General features: G+C 45.7%; 1 protein-coding gene across 1 annotated transcript; it reads right to left on the minus strand.

Annotated features, from left to right (window-relative positions):
- Positions 1 to 916: 916 nt before the first annotated feature.
- On the minus strand, positions 917 to 10873 carry MARCO (macrophage receptor with collagenous structure). The gene is made up of 15 exons (XM_027723611.2): positions 10759 to 10873; positions 9608 to 9709; positions 8996 to 9223; positions 8538 to 8573; positions 7284 to 7328; positions 6827 to 6934; positions 5424 to 5531; positions 5260 to 5304; positions 4589 to 4687; positions 4440 to 4493; positions 3377 to 3421; positions 3136 to 3243; positions 1826 to 1867; positions 1345 to 1518; positions 917 to 1047 (listed from the first exon to the last, which is right to left on the minus strand). Exons 1-15 carry the CDS (start codon positions 10871 to 10873, stop codon positions 917 to 919), a joined length of 1440 nt encoding a protein of 479 aa, XP_027579412.1.
- Between the last annotated feature and the right edge of the window lie 8211 nt (positions 10874 to 19084).

A 19084-nucleotide genomic window follows, 5' to 3' on the forward strand; every position in this document is an offset into this window, starting at 1 on the left:
TAGGAGCCAGGAAAGCCCAGTCGAATATTTTCTCCTTAATACATCTACAGATGTGTGTGTAATTTTATTTATCTGTTTATTTATTATTTATTTAATTATTTAACACCAATCAATAGTTTATTTATTTCTGATACACCATGATTTGATATGTTTTTTATTTGTCATCCTTTTGCTTTACTGGATCATCTAATTTCTAAAGGTATTAAATGCTTAGCTTTATACACCAGATAAGGTAAAAGGTATTGCTCCTGGAGAGACTGGTTAGGAAATACTGACAGAGAAGGCAAGGGACTTGGCTAAGGTCAAAAACAAGGGCTATGCTAAACCAGGATGGTATGGTACTTAGATCCCAGGCACTTATTTTTGCACTTTAACCTGTGATCAGCATCATTTCTGGAGAGTATTTATACTCGCATGCCAGAGAGTTCATCTGATGATTTCTGAGCATCTGCTGTCTTGGGTGTATACACCCGCTGGGGGGTTTAGGCTCAGGTTCACAGTCCTACTGTGATGAAGATGGACTAGTCAGCTCAGCTGCAGAAACTCCCTGTTTCTGCACACTGAGCCTCTTCTCTTACTGCAGTAAGCTAATGCGGACCATCTCCCCCCTTGTGCACTTAGAGGTCACACAGTTGTGAGCTCCTGCAGGTGAGCTGATGTCAGGTAGCTGGAAAAGCTGTGAACTGGCTCACTTGCCTGAGCTCCAATTGTTTGGTGACAGCTGGGATGTTCCAGGTTACCTGGGGATTTTGCAACCGTTACTGATTTACGAAAAATTCAAATTTCTTTGTCAATACTTTTATGACCTGGTAAGGAGACTATATGCACAGCCTGACGAAATTGGGTTTGCATCTTGAAGAAGAGCCCCAGAGAGAGCAGAGGTGGCAGCGGCTCCCAGGGCAGCTTCTGTGTCCCATCAACTGCACTCCACTCCAGCATCCTCGCTGTGGCCGCAGTTGTGTGAACCCCAGCTGTTCTTTGAACAGTAGATAATTGAACTTTCAGACCCACTGCAATTTACTTCGTCAAGCCAAATTGTTCCAGTGCCTTTGGAAGATGAAGTAAACAAAAAAAAAAAATGTTGGTCAAGAGAAAGGGTTATGCACTTTTTTTAAAGAGACTCCTGGAAATAGTGGGCATGTGTTGAATTGCATGGTTGGCTTGTTGGAAATCAAGCTTTAGAGCACAGTTCAAGCAGCACTTGACATGTAGCTCACTCATCCCAAGAGGAGTGAGCTGCCCTGTTGAGATCCTCTTTGCTCTCCCGCTGCTCGTGTAGGTGACATTGCTGTATGTAACCACCCATGCCAGGCCTGGGGATGTGGAAAGTTGTTGTGGACTCACCTCCACCAGCTGTGAAAGCAGAGACTGCACGGCTGAATCCCAGCATTCGGCAGACTACAGCAGCCTCTTGCAAGGTCCAGTGATCATCACATATTGTTCCCCAGATCCCTTGGTATAAGACTTCCACACGGCCCCTCCTGCTTCCTCCCACGATCCGTATATGATTGGAGTCGGCTGGCAGTTTAGGAGAGAAGAAAATAACTCTATGGATTATACAGACATAAGAACCACAGAAGCAGTGACCACCCAAACCAGAGGGATGTTCCCATCTCCGTGGCTGTAGCCACAGCGGGACTAGGTTACTGGTACAATTCAACCCCCTCCTGCATCTGGAGACAGCAGGCTGCAACTCAGAGCACAGACCCTTGGTTCTGGTAGCTGTGCTGTGGGTTAACCAGGATGAGCAGAGGGGAATGTTGGTCCTGCTCTCAGGTAGCTTCAATACAGAAGGCAAGTGAGAGAAGAAGTGAAAGTCCAGTACCTTCTCCCTTTTCACCTTTGCTCCCTTTTGGTCCTGGGGAACCTGTTCCAAATTAAAAAAAACACAAACATTTGACAGCTGCTTACAAAGAAATCCAGTTATTGTCTTGTTCTGAATGCTTGTATGAGTCGGAGATGTGAAGACTCCCTCCCATTGTGGACAATAAAAACCCTGAAGTGACTAAGGGTATGTAAAAGAAATGTGGCAAGAAAAGTATGATAACATACAGCAAAGTTTTCCTAATGTGTGACGCAAGAAAAGGGTCAAAATCCCATCCACTCATGTGTGCAAAATGTGTCTCATTCCCACTGCTACCTGTAAAATGACATCTCTGATAGCCTTTGGGCTCTCCAGAAGCAGGCACAGTATCTCCTAAAGTACTTGAATGAAGATCTGCATCATGGGGTTTGTTCTCCAGGGACAGCAGAAAGTTGCTCCCAACAGTCCTCCACATTTCTGTGCAGTATCTCGGTCTCAAGAGTAGGGGTGTTTGAAAAAATCCAATGAGCTCTTCCCCCAAAAGTTACCTCCAGAAAGCCTTTATTACTGTCTCCTTCTGGGGACCAGAAGATGAGACCCACCCAGAGGGCAGTGCTTGTCCTGGAGCCAGCCAAGTTACAGTTTTCCCCTCTTCCAGAAGCAAAGCTCCAGAGGAGGAGCGCATGGAGAAGCCTCACTTACGATCTACTTTATTTTATTTCTGAGGATTCCTTTACTATTCTATGTGAACAATTAAAAGAAAAATCATATGTAGCACTGGTTGCTTCCCACGGCCTGTTATAACTACTGTTTGGCTTTTTCTTTTGACTACAGGTCTTAGGGTTTTTGGAAACCCATGTGATGGGAAGGGGGTGGAGGGTAAGGAAGGAGAGTAGCTGTAGTGTTGGCCCTTTTGAACAACTTTTGTGTCCTACAATTAGCAAGGTGTAGTTAAATAGCCTCACCATTAGGTGTTTACAATTTTGTGTTCCTGAGTGCTGTGTTTATCTGGGATTTATCTCTGTGACATGGTATGCTGCAAGATGTCTCTGCACAAGGCAAAAAGGGACATTGCTTGTTCCAGTTTTTTGTAAGATCAGTGATTTGAGAAAATCTAATGCATCTGTTTACTTGCATGTCTTTTAGCACACCTCCCAGGGTGTACATGTGACAGTCTGCACACTCCTCTTCTGGGAAGGCTAATCGGTCTGTTGAGTTCCTCCAAATGAGCTCTGTAACACGCCTCAGAGCACCTTGTGCCAGTCTGAGATCTACAGTCCTGAACCCAAATGCACCATCAGCTCCACAGACCCTTTGGCAAACAGTCTTACCAGACAATCCTCGGTCTCCCTTGGCTCCTTTTGGTCCCAGTTCTCCTTTTTGACCCTGAGTGCCAGAATCACCTTTGCTTCCTTTTTGACCAGGTAGGCCTTGGATGCCTGGGTGTAGAGCAAAAAAGTAATTGCCTTTGTATCTTCCCAAGGAAAGAATGTGTTGATGCAGAAAGGTGGAACATGGCATTTAAAGCGCTTTGCATCATCAGAGTAAGTTATGCTGTAAACACAGGTTTACCTTTTGGGCCCTGGTCTCCCTTTTCTCCCTTTTGCCCTGGAAGACCTGAGATCATCAAAACAAACAAACATACATACACTTATAAAACTAATATTTATACATTATAAAAGCTTATACAAACTAGTATTTATGTAGGATTTTAACTTATCTAGTTTAGGTGTCTATTCTATAGACATCTATCTCTGACTTGGGTGTCTTATTTCACATCATACTCAGTGTAGACCACATCAAAAAAGAAAATACAGGCAGTGGAGAAACATCTTCTCCTGAAGTAGATCAACTCCTGGTAATTTATTTCATATCCTAAACTCCACTGCTGGCATAGAGACTCTTCCTCCAGCTGGACCTTCACTAACCATATAGACAGCCTAGACATTTAAATTTAGGTGCATCAGACATATGAAAGCATGTAAAGTTGGGCCAGGTGACTCTCATCCCTGTCATTCAGCTGTCAGTGAAGGTAGAAAGGTGCAGCACTTGGACTTTGGTTACATCCTGAAGGCCATGAGGTTGCATGCACTATATAAATTCAGGATTTTAAAGGGCTGATTCAAGAGAAGTACACCAGAATAGGTTTGTACAGCAGAATGTCACCCTGTTGTTTGGGTGCCTGGGACAGAGAGGTGACCTTTTTCAAGTGGAATGTCACAGAAAAGGCCTCGTTTGTGTGCCCTAAGTTGGCCTCTGAAGACACTTCATCCTGCAATGCTACAGAGGAGTCCACAATGGATGCCTCCTTCCCCATCTTCCCTCTAGCCAGTAAAATTTGTCTTTAATTCCAGATTAGGGAGGTTGTTGTTTAGTTCATCTTAAACTGATGCTTTGTTTGTGCATTTTCTATTTATACAAAAATTCAGGCAACATCACCTCCTCACACATGTTACAGAAGGTAGAAACAACTCTCTGTACATAGCCATCCCCCAGCAGCCTGGCAGAGGCCCAGGACTGCCATGGCATCCTGGGATGCACTGGGGCTCCAAGAACAGGACTCAATAGATCTCCTCCTTTCCCGTGCCTGCATAATGAGGATTGTTGACCCCAAACCTGTCTTATTCTCCTTTACCTCTTACTCCTTGTTCTCCTTTTTCACCTCTGAGTCCATCAGTGCCTGCTATTCCTAAAATTAAAAACAAATCAGTAAGGGTGAAGCCATCATACAAAGTGAGGCCAGATTAAGAGCTCAATGAGTTATAGGTTTGAGTAGTGTTGTACCTGGGCTACCTTTGGGCCCCTGGTCCCCCTTCTCCCCTTTCTGACCAGATCTGCCTTCAGGGCCAGGACTTCCCACAGTTCCAGGCTGTCCAGGTACACCTTGAGGTTGAGTGAAAGCAGCACATATGAAATGTAACACAAAACTTGAAGGACATAAGAAGAAAGACAGTTCAATCACCAGCCCCTGCACTGTACAGACTGAGTTGACCTTATGAAGGCAAAACAAACACTGGGTCTGTCCAAATCGCAACCCTCCTCTGGCAGCACTAATCTTAGTGCAGCAGGGAGTGATGCTCTGCAGTGAAAGGATGTATGGACCCAGGTCCTTGCAGTCTGTCAGCCTTGACATGCACAAGTACTTTCCTAACAGAGCAGCCAATTTCTACCCTTGCATGTGCACACACATCAGGAAGGAGACACAGCCCTCCACAGTTCAGGACCCTTCTTTCCCTCTCAGTCTCCTGCACAGTGAGTGGGGCCCGAATGAGGCAGCCAGGGCTGCAGCATGAGTTTGCACAATGTTGGAACATTGTCGTGGTTTCTTCATCTAATCATCATCTCTTACCCAGGCTGGGATCTAGGCTGGCTGCAGTTTTCTTCATCATGAAGCACCATCTAAAAGAGATCAGTCCTATATCTCTAGAAGAACCTTTGCCTTCTGTACTGCTTACCTGCCTCTCCTTTCTGCCCAGGAGGTCCAGGCTTCCCCGTGGTACCTGCAACAACATCCTGACATCAGTGCTGACAAGGCTTAGCCCAATGCTTCAGTTAGGGCAGCCCTGCACCACAGCATGCGAGTGCTGATGGTGGGTCACACTGTGGCCTCTGCACTTACCATTGAAACCTGGCAGTCCTGGGACTCCCTGTTGTCCCTGAGGACCTGTGGGTCCATGTGACCCAGGGTCTCCCTTCTTGCCTGTGTCACCTTTCTGTCCTTGGACACCTATCAAACAGCACAGCACACACGTATAAATTAAAAGAAAAACCCCGATTGTCTCTGCAGCCTGTGGAGCACCTCTGTCTAGCCACACCAGTAACAAAGTTTGGCCTTACACCTGCCATCATTCAGTGGCATTCCTGTAAAGCTGCAGAAGAACAGGGCTGGTCTTTTGGATCCACCTCTGACTCTGTCAGACTGTCTGGGCAGATGTTTGTCTGATCTGCTGTTAAAGACTTGCAGTGGTGCTGTGATACCTCTCCAGTCTATTCCTTAAGCTATCTCTACCACTACAATGGTTTCTCCTTTAGTTAAATATCTTTTATTGCAGTCTGCATCCTTCCCTTCTCCTAGCCACAGTGGAGATACAGGACAGCGCATTCCTGTGCTTCCAGAGTTAGCTCCCCTTAGCCTTCTCTTCTCTCAGTAGGTGATAAGCATGCTCCAAAAGAGCTCAATTACTTAACAGTGCCTCACTTAAAGTCTTACATCTCCTTCATCTTTCTGCTCCAGAATTATCCCGAAGTTCTTGCCTTTAGGTATTCCTCCTACAATCACTTTTCTCTTCTGGAGCAACTTGTGCTAATGAGCGCACTGGTGCATATGGGATCTGATGGAAGATCTGAGGAAGCTCTTATCAATCTGTCCAATTGTCTTCCCTGCTCTGCACCACACGCATCATCTGCTTTCTTTTCCTATCCTGCTTTCAGCCCATGTGAGACCACTGAGTAACAGCTATCTAGGAGATGCCCACTAATGCACGTTACATGGGAGAAACACATTGCATAACTTTTCTACTTAAGGTGTATAAAGTCAGACTTATGTAAGATATAAAGCCCTCAGAAAGAGGTTTCACTAAAATGACGACTAACGTCCACATGCTTCTGCATATAAATTATATTGTATTATTTTATATCACGAAAATCCTACTGCAAACATTGGTGCTTTAATCTAGGCGTGATAGATAGGCGGATAATTGAATATCTATGGATTCATTAGACAAAGGTCACTCTATAAAAATCTTCCATGGTGCAGAGTCAATATTTTGCATGACCCCTTCCCCCAGCCCTCCTTTGGGAGCTTTGCTGAAACACGACACAAAATCAAACCCCTTCAGATTAGGTTGAGTGTCCTGTTTATCCAGGACACTCATTGACTGGCAAGCCAGTCAATGGCTATGTGGTCAGGGCTATGTGGATTTTTATGAAATACTGATCTATGAAGCCTTCTTCTAGTGTTTCACGTAGAATGAGTTTAAACAGAAATACATGTGAGAATCTTAGGTAGTGAAGAAGTCTTACCTGGAAGTCCCATCTGTCCTTTTTCTCCTTTCACTCCTGGCACACCACTTGAACCAGCAGGACCAGGAGCTCCTTTGCTCCCCTTCTCGCCCTGCGGTCCATGTAAGCCTGCAAGGACAACATCACCTTTTTGATGCTCCATTGGATGCAGTGCCTAGTGAATGCCAGCAGCAGAACATGCAGCTCATCCGCAGGCAGGAGCCAAATTCCCCTCTCCATGTACTTGACAGTGTGAAATTGGCCCACTGTGACTGTTGCACATTGACTTTTAAAATAAGATTTTTTTTCCAGCTAAGATTTGCTTTTGCTCACATTAGCTTTATACAGGCTTATATTTCCTTCAATGACATTCTTACTTACTTACACTTTCACTGAGGGCAAGATTCCCCATAAAATCATCCATAAAGCCACTTTATGTCCATCCATAGAAGTAATTCAGGTTTCAGAAAAGCCTTACCCTGGATTCCTTGGTCTCCCTTTGTCCCCGGTGGTCCCCGTAGCCCTGAGATATAAAATACATGTATCAGCTGACACGTATCATCTATTCTCAGTAATGGCTGAGAGGAAGAGATGAATTTTTTAATCATCCTTCGTGCACCAGTTTTGGTCACCAATCTTCAGCTGGCAAGGACCAGCACAACCGCTTGGGTAAAGTCCTTGGAGCTTAGCTGAGTGCATGGCTGGGCAGGGGCCAGCTGTCATCCAGCCAAGCCCAGCTCATGGGGACCATTGGGGAGGTCTTCCATGAAAGTGCACTGAACTATTGGGCTCTGATGTGTAATAAACACTGTTTGGCAGGAGGTGCTGTTTTAATGTTGTAAGTGAAGCCAGGAAGATATGAAAACATGATTTTAAAAAAAATGATAATTTTTTTTTTTTTTTTCAGAAAAGCTCATCAGTGTAGCCAAGAAGTAGGGATGGATGAGCCACAGACCTGACCCAAGAGGGGTTGCAGCTTAGATCATCATCATAGAAGGGTAGAAACTGTTGCCTAGTCCGACCTCTGCTCAAAGTGGAGCCAACATTAGATCAGGACTTGCTGCATCCTCACAGTCTGGAGACATTTATCTCCTGCAGCAGGTGTAGTTCTACCCAAGCCCCAGGTACCCAGGGCAACAGCTTGTGCATGGCTGTGGAGAACAGCCCTTGTGCCCAGCTCATTCCTAAGTCTGTGCCATCATTTTCCTAGGGACAGGGTGGGCAAGGTCCCATCTCTGTCACATGCACTGTTCAGCTGTGACTCTACAGGGCAGGGACTGGGGAGGTCTCCCTGAGTTGTCCTGGAGTAAGCTGGACAGCATGAATTGCTGTGTCTGGGGCAGAAAGCTCAGCTATCTGCTGATTGTGGGATGCACATAAACCCCCTCACTGGTCCTCTCTTGTGTCACATGGAGATTTGGGATGGCTACTGCAGATAATGATCAGGTACAGCTGCTCCATCACCCCTGAGCTTTTCTGGTGGGGTGTCAGTGAGGAGGAAGAGACAAAATGCTCCTCCGTGGTGGTTACCAACCTCTGCGGGAGCACTCGGGCCAGCCAGGGCTCCTGAGGGATCAGTCAAAAGGTAAGCATGGCCAGGGCTTTGGGTGGGTGCACATTGGGTAGGGTCTGGGTCTAGAAACTGAAATCCCAAATCCTCACTTAAAGTCTCTTAGATGAAATAAAGAGAAAGATTTAAAAAGGAAAAGTTGCAGCTCATTTTTCAACATACCTGGGGGACCAGGATCTCCTTTGCGTCCAGGAGGACCTGAAAGAAATATTTAATGGATATTTTTCAGTAGTCAGTGCTCAGTGAGGAGCATAGCAGTATGGGATTGACAGGCTTGACGTCTGGGCTGAAGATACCACCCTTTCAGAGGAAACTCAGAGTCCAAATCTACAAATTACAGGAGGGGAGACAATCCCAGAGCCACATGTGCAGCTGCAGAGGGGATCCAGGGGTCTGCACAGGGCAGTGCTCCAGCTCCTCCAGGTGTGTCCAGATCCCCGGCCAGAGGGTCTGGAGCCAACTCCAACCCTGGGCACTGGTTCATCACTAACAGACAGGAAGACCAAATCTTGCCCTAGTTACTGGTTCATCTGAACTAGGCTTTTGGCACAGCTTTGCCAGTGGTGCAGAGGAGCCAGGTCTCTCCACTGCAGAGCTAGCATCGAGGAATGGAGCCATACCTGCAACCAGGGTGATGTTGCTCACCATCATCATCAGGTTTGCATTGCTGCTTTTGATTATGGTAATTTCCTCTTCCAAGCTTCTCCTCCAGTTTTCTTCCTGTCCCAAGTACTCAGCAGAGCTTCTCTCCGAAATCAGACCGTTGGCAAAGGAGCTCTTCAGAATCTCTTCTGTATAGGAGGTATTTTGTTCCTGAAATTTCAATATCTCTCTCTCCATCTTAAACACTGAGGAAACAAAAAGCCCATACAGTGAATATTCCCTGTCCGGTCTGGCTGGGAAATGCCTGTTTGGCAGAGCAGTTCCTCAGCACCTGGGAGAACACCTGGAGATAAAGACCACCCCTGTTTGAACCAGGGAGGTGATTTTCGTGTGCTAGTCCTTGCTGCAGCCAGGAGTGCAGCCGGGAGTGCTTTTGCAAATGCAAAGCACGTGTCTGGGGTGGGGGAATAGTTTCCTTCAGCAGCTGCTTTGCCTCCCGGTGTGCGGAGGAGCCTCTGTGCTCCCTCAGAGGTTTCCGACTGCGTGCTCATTCCCACTCACCCATGCCCCCAGAGCACCCAGCAAAGCTCTCTTTCGATGCCAAGCCCATGGTAAGGCTGTAGCATTACCTTTGTACACCAGCAGCCCCTGGCCGGCCGTCAGCAGTAGCAGGTAGATGCCAAGGGCCGTTCGAGCACAGCATGTGGATGGCTTCCTCTGGCCTTGAGGCTCTAAAAAATAATAGAAGTAGGGTAGGCACCCTCCCACACATGCTCTCCCCTACAAACTCTGCTTGCTTCCAGCACTTCAGGCTTGGCCACAATAAATTAGCAGTGTTTTCTAGCGATGGGGAGCAGAAAGATCCCTCTGTGAGAGTGCTTGATCCTGTCAAAAGGCAGGCTGCCTTCCTCTCCTCTGGGCTTTGCACTGCAATTCACTTGGCTGTCTTTTCCTTGCCAGTTTAACCAGCTCAATTCCATCAAGACTTAATCCAACCTATAACAAGTTTGAATGTGGTGGTTCTCCCCTCTCTGTATCAATAAACACCTTGTTTCCATTGCTTTTAGTTGTCCAAGGCTGCCATTCAGCATTCAGGCTGCTCAAAGCAATGCCCTCTCCATCCGGAGTGCTGCATACCTGTGATTCCAACAGTGATGCATGTATGCATCAAAACTAATGAAAAATCAATAATAAACTGAACTGAAGAACAAATGGAGACATGTCATAATGTGTAAAACAAATCATTATCAGCAAAGTGTAAAAAAAATAAACTGCTTTGTCAAATTTTGCCCTTCAGGAAGAAAAAAAGTATTTCAGAAGCATTAATAACTACTTCAGACACTCAGTAAGTTTGCCTTAATTGATTTTTTTTTTCTTTTTCAAAGCAATGTAATCAGGAGTTTAAAGTCTTAGTTTTAAAAGAGTACAATGTTTTAATTGGTTTTACAATGGAATGGTTTAGTCAGCAATGAAATATTTATACTCAGCTAAAATTCATAAACGTACATTTTTTATTGGGTCTGGTGATTTTAGTATCTTAACTATTAAGACATGAAAGTTTTACTCAAGAAAATTAGGCATTTTCTAAAACAGGAAAATAATTTTTTTCTGAGGATCAGCATCAGCTTTTGGCTAGAAAGGACATTTTGACATACTTTCATTCTTAAATGGCAGTTAATTTACTAGCAAAATCAGTGTAGAAAGTATTTAATATGCAATATTTCATTTTTATTTGTTGTTTTAGACCAGATAAAATCCATTTAATAAAAAGAAATCTTACCACTTATCTGAAAGGTTGTGGTAGAAGCTGAGGCAAACCCAATCTTGTCGGAAATACTGAGACTGTTCATATCACTCAAATTTTGATCTTCCCCGGATCTTTCTTTAATTTTCATGACAAATTTCTTGTGGCTAACCTAAAGCCTTGTCTGATTATGGACAATAAAGAACTGAAGGGACTTCCTCTCTGTCTCCTGATTTGATATGCTTTCTGATATGCATTTCCTATTTGCTCAGTTTTTATAGACTCCTGAGAACTCTGATGTGGTAATTTGAACAGTTCCTCAAAAAATCCCACAGCTAAGAGATTCAGCTGTTCTCATGTTCTCACTTGGAGTCCATGGAGCCTTGGGCAGGATCCTGAAAGAGTCTCAACCAGGAGTTATTCAACATCTCTGCTTTATAGCAGTGTTAGGCATGAGATGGACATTTTGTTCCTAACACAAGTAAACCTCCTCAGGGAGTCAAGAAGATCTCATGTGCAGTGTTAGCTTGGAGATCCATCCCCAGGGAGGGGAAGTTAAGGACTTTGTAGTAACGAAACACACAGTAACTTGCACCAAGGTGATATCTTAGTGATGGTGCATTACTGAAGTCAAAGAAGGGAAAGAATCAGGAGGAGCTGTAAAGACAAACGAATGATGGTGGGATGGGGGATGCTGAAGACTAAATGCTTTTGGGATGGTATGGAGAAGACACTTGCAGCCTCCTTGCAGTCTCTCCAGCCCCTGCTTCCTCCCTGATCCATTTTTCACACCCAGGGACACAATTCCTACCTCTTCACCGTTTCTTTGCTCACATGCTGTAAAATTCACCCCTGCAGACCTTGCCACGGTATTTTGCATTTTGGCATCTCTGTGTCACTTTTGATTTTGATTTTGCAAAGCAAAGTGACTCACCCAAATCCAGAGGCAGGAGTTGTTGGTAGGTGCTGGGAAGAGCCCTCCTCATCCACGCTGCCACCACCATGCGCTGCCCTCTTCGAGGTGCAGGGCAGTCCCTGGCACACAGTTCATTCCTGGGCTGCAGGTCTGTGTTCATCTCTGGGGCTGCTGAGTCCTCACTGCTTTCCTTGGCCATGGAGTAAAGTGTGGCCTAAGCTTCAGGTAGAGGTGAGCTGGAAATCCACACCCTGTGTGCAAAGTGAAGTCCTCTGTTCTGTGCCTGATGTACAGACCTCTGAAAGACCTAAACCAAAAATATGTGGGGATTTTTAAATCTACTTCTGTGTTCTCCTTTTAAATGTGCTTGTGCAGCTGTGAACTGGTTTGTCACCAGCAGGGAGGAAGAGAAATCCTCCATTATCATATATTCTGCTACACTCCATAGGAATTGGGATAATTTGCTTCCTTGTGAAGGGCTCAGATTATCCCTTCAAACTAGGGTGACTTCAGAGGTTATCACCAATCAGGTGAGCCACACTAACGACCTGTGCATCCTCTACCTTCATGGCATCACCTCCTCACTGGGGTAAGGGCTTGTATCCAGCCCATTTCTAATGGTTTGTGGGGTCCAGCTGAGCACTCTGCACAAGCCTGAAGCCATCTACTCTTGCTGGCCCAGGTGATGAGTTAGGAATGACTGCACTTGTGCTGCCAAGTGGACATTTATAGGGATGGATGTGATTCAGGTGCACCCAGGGAGCACATTTACAGCAGAGAGGCTTTTAACAATACTTCTAGTCAAATCCATTTTACTTCAAAGCATTAAAAATAAGCTGGCAACTGTAGTTCTCAAAAGCCCTCCTAAAGACAAAAGGTGCAATGAGATCTTTGTGCTGTCCTTCCCTGAGAAAGAAGTTCAGGGATAAGTTTTTGCACCAGTGATGGTCATGCTGTGGCCATGCTACTCTCAGTGACCCGGACGGCATGGGTGCAAAGGAGGGGTAGACATCCTTGATTCTGACAGCCCTGATCTTCACTGCTTCAGTGTTCCAACATACAGTGCTCCTTGGGGGAGAAAGTCATGATCCCTCCGACTGCAGTTGCCTACTCAGCTGGTCAAACCTTTATTTCTATCTGATGTAGCCTCATGCAGCTCTGCAAGCTGCCACATTCCCATTCCTCAGGTGAGCATCTGGCTGCCTGGGAGTGTTGTGGTGTGTTTCTATCTGGGTGTCAGCCTCTGCACACAAGCAGCGGATTTCCCAGTGCACATGGAGATCTCAGCCACACTGTGGATGCCAGAGATAATGTACCAGAATGCTGGCTCAGCCTTTGCATGTGCTCCCTGCTGCTGCTTCCTACTCTGCTTTCTTGATGCCTTTCATTTCTCGGTGCACCATCACCGACTGCAGCAATAGGTCTCTGATTTTGCAATCAGGGTTACTAAATCAGGAAAGAAAAAAAGAAAAGAAACTGCTGATTCAGTGTAATCTCCCTAGGTTGATGTTTTGCTGAAACAATGGGATTATTAATAGAATAAGTTTCCAGCACATTACAGGACACGTCTGCTGGGCCATCAGCCTTATCCTTTGGGCTCTCTCAGAGGAAGACCCAGTCCCTCTCCTCCTGCTGCTCGTCCTGCATCCCCTGACATGTTCTGCTGACGTTCAAGGAAGAGCTTGAAGTCCTCTGGCTCATCCCTTCCCTTCCTGCACTCTGATATCAGTGGCTTGTGACAGGCAGAAGGTGCTCCCCATGCTTTCCCTGTAAATGTGCACCACATATAAACCAAGTTTTATAAACAGATGCCTCAAAGTCACGGGCCTGGGGGGAACTGCTGGTGGAATGAATAGGAAGTGGCCTGAAAGTGACTGGTGGAGGGAAAAGTCCCCAGCCATACCCACTACCTTTCTCATGTCCTTCCACCACTGTTGTCTGCTGCGAGCATCCGCCACCATCAAGAGCTCACGATAGAGCAAAGAGATGTAACACAAAACTCCAACCTGGCAACAGCCAAACATAGTGGTTCCCAGCAGTGGTACTGCCAGGGTACTTGGGCAGATGTCAGCCTCCTCAGGATAACCATTTATCCTGAAAGAGCTGAAGCTGTGATTTGCTGAAGACACCCTAGCTGAGAGATGTTTCTCCATTTGTCCATAAGAAGGTAATTTTTCCAGACTCATCTATTTGATTGCAGACTGTCTTGGGCATAAATATGCAGAATTCAGAAAGCTTTCATGCCCCTCTCAGGATGAGGAAAATAGGAGATGATGGCACAAACAGGTCCTATATCAGGTAAGCTGAGACAGGAATCTCCACCATTTCTGCTGTTGCCTCTAAACTGGTGAGAGTGGCAGCCAGAAAAGGTGACAGTCTATTCCTTATCGCAACACCTGCACTCATGTTTCTGCAGACGTGCTCCAGACCAAAAAATAATCCTGCCCACAGACTACACTGCTCTCCCACAGAAAAAACCAAGTAGTTGTGCTTTGACATGTGACACAGCCCATACATGCCCACTTCAAAGCCAGCAGTGACCAGAGCTGTACAGTTGACTCCCTCAAAGGCAGGGAGACCCTGCACAGAGACCTTGACAAATTAGAGGGCTGGGCAATCACCAACCATATGACGTTCAACAAGGGGAAGTGATGGATTCTGCACCTAGGATAGGGCAACCTTGGATGTTCATACAGACTGAGTAATGAGATGCTGGAAAGCAGTGTCAGGAAAGGAACCTGGGGGTCCTGGTTGATGGTAAGTTGTATCTGAGTCAGTAGTGCCCTGGCAGTCAGGAGAGCCAGCTATGTCCTGGGGGGCATCAGGCAAAGCATTGCCATCTGGTTGATGGAGGGGATTGTTCCTCTCTAATCTACACTGGTGTGGCCTCACCTTGAATGTTGTGACAGTTTTGGGCACCACAGTATAAGAAAGATATTAAGCTATTAGAGAGCATCCAAAGAAGGGCAATGAAGATGGTGAAGGGCCTTCCCCCCACTCCTCCCATTTTACCTGATTTTTCAGCCTTTTTCTTTTTGAAATGAATAAGATTGTTGAATTTTGAAATATGATCTCTTGTGGTGGATTGACCACAGCCATCAGACAAACACCCACCCAGCTGTTCTTTCAGTTTTCCTTCCTGAAGGATGGGAGAAGGTAGCAGGAAGGTGAGAAGACTCATGGGTCAATGTAACGGTAGTTTAATATGGAAAGCAAAAGATGCACTTGCAAGCAAAACAGAAAGAGGAATTCATTCTCTACTTCCCATCAGCAGGAAGATAGGCAACTGCTTCCTGGGAATCAGGGTCTCAGCACGTGTGATGGTTGTTTGGGCTGACAAATGTATGAATGAAAAACTTCCTCCTTCTTTCCCTGAAATTCTGTCACTGAGCTTGACGTCACACGGTGCAGAATATCCACGGGGTCTGTTCAGGTCAGCAGCCCCTGCTGTGTTCCCTCCCAGTCTCTTGCCCAACCCTGACCTGCTCCCAGCCTTGACATTGTGCAAGCTCTGCTCACAACAGCCAAAACGTCAGAGTGTATCAACAGTGGTTGAAAAAAAGCGTATCTAGCTCCAAGGGCAAGAAATGGTGCATTACATGGAGAGTTTCCATGCAGAAGAGAAACTGAGGCCAATAGACAAGTTCTAATGCCAGGGCATTAAAACTAATCTTGAGCCTTTACTCATATGGAAGCAGGGGCCTTGTTGTGAAGCCCCTCATGTCCCTGAATGGCCAGACCTGTGCTCAGGGGGTCTGGCTGCTGCAGTAGCACCTGGGCACTCCTGGGACTGTGGAGAAGCACTTGTGCTAAAGCAATAAAATCCCCAGCACTGCCCGGCTGACATTTCTCCTTTCTAGCTTGATGTGTTGCTTGGCTTTGTTGTAGAGATTGAAACCAGATTTTCTTTCCCTTCTATGAGTTATGTTAATTTGTGTTTCATCAGAACTTGCCTTCTCTCCTCCTTTTTTTTTTCCCCTTTAGGCTGGATCCAGCTGCACCATGAATTCAAGGAACCACCTGCAAAATATTTTAATGACTTCAACCTGCTCTTTGAGGTGAATTAATACCAGAGCAGCCTCCACAGCATGGTGAAATAGTCAGGCTTGGCTAAGCAGGCCACCCTCAAAGCCGAAAAATATGTTCTACAAGGCAGATGCTCCTGACTGGCAACTTTGTTTTCAAGGTCTTCGTATAGTGTCTTGTTCCTCACCTGAAGACAGTTGTCCTCTATTCCAGTAAGAGCTGATCCTGGAGACTGGATGTATCTCAGACCAGTTTAGACACAGGAGGGATTACAAGACCCGCAAAAACCAGCCACACAAAGGATGGATCAGATCTGTTAATGGTCTGCTATAAACAACGCAATTACAGTTGAAGGGAGGCATCTCCCAGGGCTTGCTCTGCACGTAGCAGCTCAGTGCTGTAGGGAGTGATCAGTTGCTCTCTAATGCTCCTCTTTCTGGAATGCTTTACTTCAACCCATGCATTCAATGAGGCAAAAAAGACTTCTCTAAGCACAGTTCACAGTGTAGCCATGTCCCCACATGTCCCCATGTCCATCCCTTGGGCTTTTAAAATTCAAGAGTCATTTTAGATTTGCTAAGCAGCTGCAGGTGCTGTTGTGGTCATTTCTGGCCAGGTGTGTGTCCCACAACCAACCCAGGCAGGCAAGAATGTCTTTAATCTGCCCTCACGTTTTTTTCAGGAAAATCTCTGGGATTATGTGAGGTTTGGGGTCATTGTATTTTTAGATATTAAGCTAGGTAGGTAGTCAGCACATTGTTCAGAAGGACATTCCTAAAGAGGTTTATTATCGAGTATTGTCCTTGCACTGGGGTACATCCCAATTAATTACCTGCACATCAATGCATTACTCTGGATTTATCTCAGGGTAAACATATTAAGGAGCTAATACTTGGGCTTCCACTAAAGGATGCCACGGGATGGTTTGTCTCTGATAAGGTTTCTGGCACAAATTTCCATGTCCTGAATACTATTGGCAAACACTTCAGCTTGAAAATCCATTAACCTGTAACCACCCCATGCCCCTTATGCAATGAATGTGGAGAGCAAACATGTGTGTGAGCAGCTATATACACAGGCTTGAAACTGTCACTGACAGCAGTCCATACAGAATTAACTGAAAGCAACTGTCCTGTAAAACATGTGTGCAGTGCTAGGAATTAAAGCTCAGACCCTAAAAATGCTGCAGACTTCCCTGCTTCTCATTTTTCTGCTGTCCCTAGAGAGCAACAACCAGCCCTCCTGTTAAATCGTTTCCCATAATTGCTATGGTGACATTGGGTGCTTCAGAGACCCGAAGTCATGACTTTTCCCCTTGAATTTCCTTCCTTCGTCTCCTGTCCTCTGTTCTCACATCCCTTTGCTGTCCTGTGCAGCTCCTCTGGGTGCTGACATGATGGTGTTGCTCCTGTCTGCTCGGCGCAGCTCTGCAAAAAACCTCGATTCCCTTTCGGTGACTTTCCTGCTTGCCAGTGACAGCTACGTGTGCCTGAGTTTGCTCAACATCCTGCTAGGAAATGATAAGCTCAAGAGTGAAACTCCTAGTACCAGCACGTGGGTGGGGGTAAGTGACAGAAAAGGAAACTTCATTGCCATCCTCCAAGGCACAGCACCTACATAAACCACAGTCAGTTTGCAATCACTGCATTGCTCCCCACAGATTTCACCTTTATATCAGTCTGGGTTATCTCTTAATTAGGGCCAATAACTGACTGCTTCTTCTCCATTATGGTCTTTAGCAACGATAACTAATTCTTAATTAACTCTCTTGATTCTCTGCTATTTCTCAGTGTGAAGGTGTCTGCCTCAGGAAATACCTCAGGGAAAGAGAACAAGAAACTGGTGAAAGATGGAAAGAGCAGGGTGAAGCATCTGACGGGGTGAAGCAGAGACTCTGGTCAGAGTGGTGACAGCCTGGGAGAGGACAGTGCAGCGGGTGCTGCTGGCTTAGTGTGTCAGTCCCACAGCAGTGAGAACAGGGCAGAGTCTCCAGGGCCATCGGTAAGGCTGGTTCTTGTCCTCATGGGCACATGGGTGGTGTGTTAGGACTGGAGTGTATGTGCAACCTTTTGACTTGCCTTCTCACCAACCCTCACACTGGTTCTCACAGTTCACATTTCCTACAGTGCTTGAAAGGCAAGTGTCATCACTGCTTCTTTCCCACGCAGAAACAAAAGCAAAGCTCTGGTTCAAAATTCTCCTCTGAGCATCTCACAAAGTGGGCTAATGTTAGTAGCAGGAGTGACTTAGGATGGTGTCAAGAGAGCAAAGAAAATTACTTTTTTCTTTTCATGCTTTCAGATGCTTTATTTCTTTGTAAGAAACTGAGTGCAAGTGTCAAATGCCTGGAGAATCACATGATGCTCAGACCTTGCCAGTGGCTAACTTGCTTGAGGTGTGGGCAAGTATTTCTAGGGGAAAAAAAATTCTTTTATGCTGACCTTGAGGCTTTTGTGGCTCTTTCCATAATCAACACACACCTTATTCTGGGAACTAGCTTGGAATTCCCTTCCTCCTGCTACACTGGCAATGACAGATCAAGCAAAGCTGAACTGCTTTGATTGCTTTGATGAATAAAACTAGAATTTGCCCCACGGCCCTGACTCTTGCCTAATTCCAACCTTTCCCATTAAACTGATTTTTTTTTTGCTTTTTTTTTTTTCTGTTTTTCACCAAAGTAACTGGAAGCAGTTCCCTCTATGATTCTCACACTTGAATACGAGTTAAAGACCTAAAAGGCTTGGGCAGAGTGGCTGGAGCCGTCAGCACCATTAAATCAGGAGTATTGCTGTTCTCACATACCTATGGGTATTTGAGCAGAGTTTTGACAGAAATTTGATGGAGTCAGGCTCTTCTCAGTGCTGCCAAGCAACAGGAAAAGAGGCAACTGGCAGAAACTTATGCACAGGAAGTTCCACCTGAATATGAGGAAGAACTTCTTTACTGTGCAGGTGACCAAGCACTGGAACAGATTGGACAGAGAGGTTGTGGAGTCTCCCTCACTTGAGATATTCAAGAACAATCTGGATGCAATTCTGTGCCATGTGCTCTAGAATGAGGTTGGACCACTGGGGTCCCTTCCACCCTGACCCATTCTGTGATTCTGTGAAAAGGGCTTCTCGTGCCACAACCTCTACATGTCCCTTGTGTGTTGCCTATGAAGACAGGTCCATATGGCAATGGCAGTATGTGGCAGTGGTAGAGCAAAGAATAACCAAGTGTCATGGAAGGCTGGTTCAATACAGAGATGGTAATCACTGAAATAAAAAAGTATGGTTCTTAATAAATTCCCTCTGTCCTAACCACCGGGGAACCTGGCAGAAGGCACAATTTAAGCAAAAACAAACATCAAAATCACACATGTACGTGTACTTTAAAAGAAAGGAGGAAAGGGAGAAATCAGTTAGAAATAGGTTTTCA

The sequence above is a fragment of the Pipra filicauda genome, unplaced genomic scaffold (genome assembly GCF_003945595.2).
Source record: "Pipra filicauda isolate LSUMZ 115617 unplaced genomic scaffold, ASM394559v2 scaffold10_size6260569_pilon, whole genome shotgun sequence".
In the NCBI taxonomy this organism is placed as follows: domain Eukaryota; kingdom Metazoa; phylum Chordata; class Aves; order Passeriformes; family Pipridae; genus Pipra; species Pipra filicauda.

Coding starts and splice junctions, on each gene's coding strand:
- MARCO (XM_027723611.2), bottom strand. CDS start 10,873: ATGAAAATTAAAGAAAGATCCGGGGAAGATCAAAATTTGAGTGATATG. Junction 5,305..5,423: donor AGGACTGCCAGGTTTCAATG/GTAAGTGCAGAG, acceptor ATGTTGTTGCAG/GTACCACGGGGAAGCCTGGA. Junction 1,868..3,135: donor GGGAGACCGAGGATTGTCTG/GTAAGACTGTTT, acceptor AATTTGGAACAG/GTTCCCCAGGACCAAAAGGG.